Below are 7,688 nucleotides of genomic sequence, written 5' to 3' on the forward strand. Positions count from 1 at the left end.
TTTGACCCATATCCCTATAATCTTATCCTATCCATGTACCTGTCCAAATATTTCTTAAACGTTGTGACAGTACCTGCCTCCACAACCACCTCCACGCCAGTGTGTTCCATGCACCCACCACTTTCAGTGTAAAAGAATATGCTCTACACATCTCCTTTGATTTTTACTCCTCCCAACTTAAAGCTCTCTCCTTTCCACACTGTTCCCTCCATAACTCCCTGGTCAATTTGTCCCTTCCCACCCAAACCACCCCCTCCCCGGGTACTTTCCCCTGCAACCGCAGGAAATGCAACACCTGTCCCTTTACCACCCCTCTCGACTCCATCCAAGGACCCAATCAGTCTTTCCAGGTGAGGCAGAGGTTTACTTGCACCTCGTCCAACCTCATCTACTGTATCCACTGTTCCAGGTTTTAACTTCTCTACATTGGTGAGGCCAAGTGCAGGCTCGGCCATCGTTTCGCTGAACACCTCCGCTCAGTCGGTCGTAACCTACCTGATCCCCCCTCCCATTCCCAATTTGACCTTGCTGTCATGGGCCTCCTCCATTGTCAGAGTGAGGCCCAGCGCAAATTGGAGGAAGAGCACCTCATATTTCGCTTGGGTAGTTTACACTCCAGCTGTATGAACATTGACTTTACTAATTTTAGATAACCCTTGCTTTCTCTCTCCCTCACCTCCCCCTTCCTAGTTCCCCGACTAGTCTTACTGTCTCTGACTATGTTCTATCTTTGCCCCAACCCCTCCGCTGATATCAGCCTGAAGAAGGGTCTCAACCCAAAACGTCGCCCATTCCTTTTCTCCATAGATGCTGCCTCACTCGCTGAGTTACTCCAGCATGCTGTGTCTACCTTAATGCTATGCACTCTAGTCTTTGTTATTTCTATTCTGGGTCCAAATCCAAACAGCCTTCCCCAACAGTACTGTGGGGGCACCTTCACCATGCAGGCTGCAGAAGTTCATGAAGGCAGGTCACGATTATTTTCCCAAGGACAATTAGGGATAAGCAATAAATGCTGGCTTTCACAGCAATGGCTGGATCTAGATAAATGAACATATAATTTTATCAACATCCCGACACCAAATTTAATCCTTAAACATTATTTTATCCCATAATAAAATATATATATATCTCGTGCTGGAACAGACGCCATATTCAGGTATCAGATGTTTGATTGGTAACACAAAATAATAAGCAATTTTAATATACAAACCCAACACACCAATCTAACTCACATTTGTTGTATTTTAATACAATATATGTACAGCCACTTGGAAACATTTGGTTCCCCAGATACAATGTTGAAGAACAGCGAAGATTTTGCAGTACAAATGCACCCCAAACTTCAGAAGGGAAATGTTCAGTAACTTGAATGGGGAAAATAATCAGTGTCTCCAGTCAAAAAATTACACCCTTTCTTGCTATATATTGATTCTACATATATAGCTTACTGTTATTTTAAAGTCAGGTCTTTGGAAATTTTAAACATGAAACTTATACAATAGGATGGATATGTTACGGTCGATAATAAACTAAAACCAGCAAGAGGATAGTGTGCGTCAGAGAGAGTGTGTGTGTGTGTGTGTGTCAGTGTCAGATTGTGTGTGTGTGTCTCAGTGTGTGTGTGTGTGTGTGTGTGTGGGGGTATGTGTATGTCACAATGTGTGCGTGTGTGTGAATGTGAATCGGTGAGTGTGTGTGCCGGTGTGTGTGTGTTGGGTGCGTGTGTGGCGATTAAGAGATCCATACATGTACAGAAGCCACATCCAATAAAGTATTGTTTTTTCCCCCAGAAACAGGTAATTCAGTTGGATTTTGGAGAAAGAATATTGGTCTTTGAAGTTCACCAGACATGTGAAGGTGCGGGGGAATAGGTCGTTAGAATAACGCATCCTGTACGTGTTTGTCTAGTGGTTAGATTTACATCTCGTGGTTCTATAATTGACTGGTAACAGTCTGCATGGCCAAAACTTCGAGGTAGTCTGGTTCTATGTGGGACTTCCCTTGGAGAGATAGGTTGTCGCTTTTCACCGGTTGTTTCCTCGGAGTGCCATACAATACCGTTTTGTTTAGCTTGTCCTGCTCTTGGTGTCGGCTCGCTTGGGAGGAGCTGGCGAGTTGGCGTTTGGGCAAAGTGCAGAAGGTGTAATGGGCTCCCAGACCGCTGGGCAGCACCTTGCGCCGCTCGCCCAGGTTCTGGTACAGGGACTCGGAAGGTCGGGACGCCTGTTGCTCCAGTAGTTCCACAGTGCTGACTGAGTACGGAGCACTGCCCAAAGGGCGAGACTTCTTTGCCTGCGCACCGCTGGAATTCTGGTCGGGTAGGTCTCGGTAGTAGCTGACCTTTTCTCCTTCTCGTTGGATGTAGATAGGGTTCTTGCACATTTGCCCAACGGCGTGAGGGATGTAATTGTACACGTGTGCCTCGGTCTTTTCCCTCGTTTCGGGGGAGTACGGTCCACGTTGCAACTGGTAGGAGTTAAGGTCCAAGTTGTTGGGGGCGCCGCTTTGGCCACTTGCACCGTTTTTGCGCCGTTTCAACACGAAGACGAACAAACCGGCTCCGAAACATACGCTCAGGATGAAGACCACCAGCAAACCCAAGATGAGGACCGAGAGGGGCACCGGGTTAGCCCGCGCCGTCCCGGGACTGGGAGGTTCTTCCCCTCGGGGAAGCTTGGCCACCGGGGTGGTGGGAAGAGGCAAGTCCGAGCAGATGTCCTCGTCCTCCAGGAATCTCAGCGCCTGGCCCGCAAACTTGGCAGGGGAATCGCAAGTCACCTCGTTGACCACCAACTCGGCCCGAGACTGTTCCAACCAAGTCTTCAAGGCCAATATGCGACATCCGCACTCCCATGGGTTCTCCTGGAGATCGATCTGCACCGTGGCAGGCAGCTGGTCCAACACCCCTCTCACCGGGAGCTGGGGGAAGTAGTTATTCCTCAAGTTCAGCCTGGTTAGGTTGGAGCCCGCGAACACGTCGCGGGGCAAGGTCCGCAGAAGGTTATTGTTGAGGTAGAGCAGGCTTAGCCTGCCCAGGGAGTGGAAGGTGAAGGGAAGAATATCCTTGATGACATTGGACTCCAGGTAGAGATACTGCAGCCTCTGTAGCCCCACGAAGAGAGAGGGCGACAGCCTCTCGATGTGATTGCCGTTGAGGTAAAGCTTTCGGAGGTTGCTGAGGTTACGGAAGGCGCCCTCTTGGATGGTTGAGATCCGGTTGTTGCCCAGATGCAACAACTCCAAGGCCAAGTAGTCCCCAAAATCGCTGACTTGCACCAAGTGCAGCAGGTTTCCAGTAAGATAGAGTTTCTTTGGGTTCGATGGTCTGGGCTGGAGGTCCGTGATGTTCTTGATTCTTCTCTCGTGGCAATGAACGTTCAACGCTTTGTCCGAATTTTGCTGGCTGCAGGAGCAAATGGATGGGCAAACGGTTGGCACCGGAGATCTGGTCTGGTAGACCATTATGGGACCGAATATCTGGCGTCCATTAGGGGTAGGCGTGACCCGGCCCCGGCCCTTGGGCTGCCGGTGAGCCTTACCCCCTCTCGGGGTGGGTTTGGTCGGGTTGGTCGAAGGAGACAGGTGGGAGCCGACGGAAGACGGTCGCATGATCCTCAGGCTGGAGTCCACGGCGCCCTTGCGGGGACAGAGGTCCTGCTTGTTCAGGTGCGTGACATCCTTGCCGTGGAGCCTGAACGGTGTCTCGCACACCATCTCGCCCACGAAGAAGGAGATTGTATCCAGCCACGCCTTCAAAGGGACCAGGTCACACGTACAGTTCCAAGGGTTCTCTTCCAACTGAATCTCCACGATGCCACCAATGTGCTCCAGAACCCCAGCGAAGGGCAACCTCTTCAACCGGTTCCCCCTCAGGTCGAGATGGGTCAGCAGCACGAAGCGGAAAATGTTGTTCGGGAGACTGGGGATCAAGTTGTCGTTTAAGATGAGAACCTTGAGTTTGTTGAGCTTGCTAAAGGTCCCGGACTCGATGACACTAATGTAGTTATAATCTGCTTGCAGGTATTCCAAACTCTCCAAACCCAGGAAGGTGTGCTCTCTCAGTACCTCCAGCTTGTTGTTGTTCAGGTGCAACCTCTTCAGCGTGGCCAGACCCTGGAAGGCGCCGTTGCGGATCTCCAGCAGTCCATTGCTGCTGAGGTGGAGGGTCACGGTGTTGGTAAAATTGATGAAGCCTTTAGGAGGCAGCTTGCTGAGAGAGTTCCCGTTCAGGAAGAGTTGGTAAAGGCGATTCTGAGGCGGCTGCAGCGAGGTAATCCTGGTGAACCCTTTGTTCTCGCAATTAATATTCAACATCGTCTCCTTCTCCTCGCACACACATCGATACTTGCAAATGTCTTTGGCAGGTTTACGGCTCTCTGGCGGGGTCTTGGGGGAGATGCCGCTCACGGCTAGCGCAGTTAGAACCAGGACGGCACTCAGCATCTTTATCTCACCGCCTTCCCACCCGCGTTGGGGCGAGCGAAGTTACAGGGCACCTTATATCTTAAATTCAAAAAGAGAGAAACACACGCCTTTACAGTCAAGACTGCATTAACTCCTGTTTGCAAGGGGGTGCAAGGACCTCTGCCCACTTCTTCCAATCGATCTTGCATGTTAGTGCAAGAAGCAACGGATATCTACATTCCCAGCCTAGCCTCTCACCTCGTTCCGTCTGCAGCAGTACATCGCTCCGCAGTTTGCATTGGGTAGCGGGATCAAGGCGCTCCGCTTCACTCCGGCCGAACAATTCCGGGAGATTGCAGCGGGTGAATAAATAGCAATGTCCCTCGCTTCCAAAAACAAAACCCCTCCGCAAGACACCCCCCAGCCGAGTTGATAGCCAGCGAGCCGTTGCGCGTCCCCTCCAAACTGACTTGAGTTTGCCTGTAGGATGAATCCCGGGGATAAAACTGGGAGGTGATCGCTCTCTGTCGGTGGAGACTTTGCGCCTGAACCTTCCCTCTTCCCTTCGCCTGCCAGAGGCTCACGTCATGCGCGCTGAAACCTCCCATTAACTCTGCGAAGGGCGAAGCGAGGTGGAATTTCACGTACTGTCACCACGCTCGCTCACTCACTCACTCACTCACTCACTCACTCACTCACTCACTCACTCACTTACTCACTCACACCCATACACGCACTCGCACAGTCTCACTCATACACACACATACACAATAAACACACACTCACGCACTGTTACGCAGCATACTTTCTGTTACAGAAGGTAGTGGGGGCCAATTCACTGGATGCTTTCAAGAGAGAGTTAGATTTAGCTCGTAGGGCTAAAGGAATCAAGGGATATGGAGATATGGGGCTAAAGGAATCAAGGGACATGGGGTAATGATGTTAGATGATCAGCAATGATCATATTGAATGGTAGTGCTGGCTGGAAGGGCAGAATGGCATCCTACTGCACCTATGTTTCTGTTTCTTTGTATATTTCTATAGACACACTCACACACAGACATACAGACTCATATACACAACACACACTCATACTCACTCACATACACACTCACTCACACGCATACGCATATACACTCACACACACTCATTCACTCACACACACATACACATACACTCACACATCACACACACACACACAGATACTTGCACAAGGAATGAAGGATGGTACCAAATGGGACTAGTGCAGATGGGGCATCTAGATCAGCATGGAAGAGTTGGGTCGAAGGGCTTGTTTCTGTGCTGTATGATGCATTGACGACAGAAGCCATCTGGTGTGTGCAGGGGAGGGTCTCCTGTACTTGCAGGGGAGGAGCAGGGTCTACAGAGGGTGTGAAGGGATGGAGGGTTGGGGTAAGTCTGGTCTCTACATGGGGCATTTATATCCACAGGTGGTATCCGGTAACAGTAGAGCTGGAATCCAATATCTACAGGGAAATTTCTCTAATGTACAGCGGTGTGTCCAAGATGTCCAAGGAGCGCCTAGGTGATAAATGGGATATCACTGAAATACAGGAGGGTGTTCTGGAAACATAGGAGTGCATCCAGGGTCCACAGAGGGGGTGATTATGGGTTACTGGGGCATTCAGGGGTTTCAAGGGGTGTTCAAATGTATGGGGGCTGTGTAGAGGAAGCGGAGGCGTTCAGTAGATACGGGTGTAACCATGTAACCATCCGGGGTACAGAGGGCACAGAAGGTACAGGACGTATTCAAGCTATCGATGGGATACACAGGGTCATTCATGTAGTAGAGGGAGTGTCCAGGGGTAGAGGGAGTGTTCAGGGGTAGAAAGAGTGTAGAAAGGGGTAGAGAAGGCATTTGGTGGATACGGGGCTAAGCAGAGATACAGACAGTGTCCAGGGGGTTATTAGAGGTGCTCATGGTGTCCAGGGAATGTTCAGTGGTACAGGATATATTTAGTGCATCCATGGGATACAGGGTGTGACAGGGAATATAGTGGGTAGTCAATGGTACAGGGGATGCCCTGGTGTACAAGATGTATTCGGGGAGTATTCAGGGTATTCAGGGGTATAGTGGGTGCAGGGGGTAACCAGGGATGTGGTTGGTTCAGAGGGTACACGGTGCATTTTGGGTATATAGAGGTACTGAGGGGTGCAGGGAATGTTCAGGGGTATGTGGTGTATTCAGGGGGTATTCAATGTAATTCATGGGGTACAGGGGTATTCAGGGTGCACAGGGGGATTTCACAGGGCACGGGGAATGCTCAGTGGTGTAGGGTGTATTCAGGGTTATTCAGTATATGTTCTGGGGTACAGGAGGTAATTCATGGGGTACAATGGGGTGTTTTTAGGGTACAGAGGTGTCCAGGTATAACAGGGAATGTGCAGGGATACAGGATGTATTCAGGGTTTTTTCAAGGGATGTACTGGGATATTCTGGAGTTACAGGGGAACGTCTTGAACCTTGGTTTTCAGACTCCTGTGCTTTCTTTTCGATGGTAGGAGTGAATGAAACATTTCATCATGCGTTTGCACATGTGAAAATAAGGCACCATCAACCATTGACCATTGAGAGCATGGCCAGGGTGGTCAACCGGACCACTATGCTGTCAAATCATGCTGCAGCCTTGCAAACTCCACATTATGGCTGTGGATCCAGGACTTGCCAAGACAGAGATGTTTCCCTGTGATCGAAAGCCAACTAATCCTGGAGTTCTGATGGAATTCCTGACTTGGAGATAGGGAAGAGAAAGAGATGTGTAGGAAGGAACTGAAGGTGGTGGTTTAGCTGGAGTAACTCAACGGGTCAGGCAGCATCTCTGGAGAACAGGAATACTCAGTCTGAAGAAAGGTCCTGACCCAAAATGTCATCTATACATGTTCTCCAGAGATGCTGCCTGACCCACTAAGTTACGCCAGCACTTTGTGTCTATCTTCAAAACGAAAGCTAAGGTGTATTATGTATTTCACTTTATTTTATTGATTTTAAATATTTATTAAAGTTTTAATGATTTTCAAACAGATTTTATTTTTCATTTTATTTGAAGGAATTAATTAATTTTATTTATTAAGTAATTTCAAGTGATTTCAGTTGATTTTAGCTGTTGTGGTAGATTTGTTACAAAGCCTTTGGGAGGTTGGGCTTACTCCCAGTCTTATCTCCCCCCAGTGGCTGGCTGAGTGGTCTCCAGGTCGCACCTCACCAGAGGATTGGTAATTAGTGAAGCCTTGTTACTCTTAGGAGGATGATCCCAATCTAA

At 49.3% G+C, this 7,688-nt stretch overlaps 1 protein-coding gene across 1 annotated transcript; it reads right to left on the minus strand.

Annotated features, from left to right (window-relative positions):
- Positions 1 to 1,183: 1,183 nt before the first annotated feature.
- slitrk2 (SLIT and NTRK like family member 2) lies at positions 1,184 to 4,975 on the minus strand. The gene has a single exon (XM_033030294.1). It carries the CDS (start codon positions 4,444 to 4,446, stop codon positions 1,936 to 1,938), a length of 2,511 nt encoding a protein of 836 aa, XP_032886185.1. The 5' UTR covers positions 4,447 to 4,975; the 3' UTR covers positions 1,184 to 1,935.
- Between the last annotated feature and the right edge of the window lie 2,713 nt (positions 4,976 to 7,688).

Source organism: Amblyraja radiata, chromosome 12 (assembly GCF_010909765.2).
Source record: "Amblyraja radiata isolate CabotCenter1 chromosome 12, sAmbRad1.1.pri, whole genome shotgun sequence".
In the NCBI taxonomy this organism is placed as follows: Eukaryota; Metazoa; Chordata; class Chondrichthyes; order Rajiformes; family Rajidae; genus Amblyraja; species Amblyraja radiata.

Coding starts and splice junctions, on each gene's coding strand:
- slitrk2 (XM_033030294.1), bottom strand. CDS start 4,446: ATGCTGAGTGCCGTCCTGGTTCTAACTGCGCTAGCCGTGAGCGGCATC.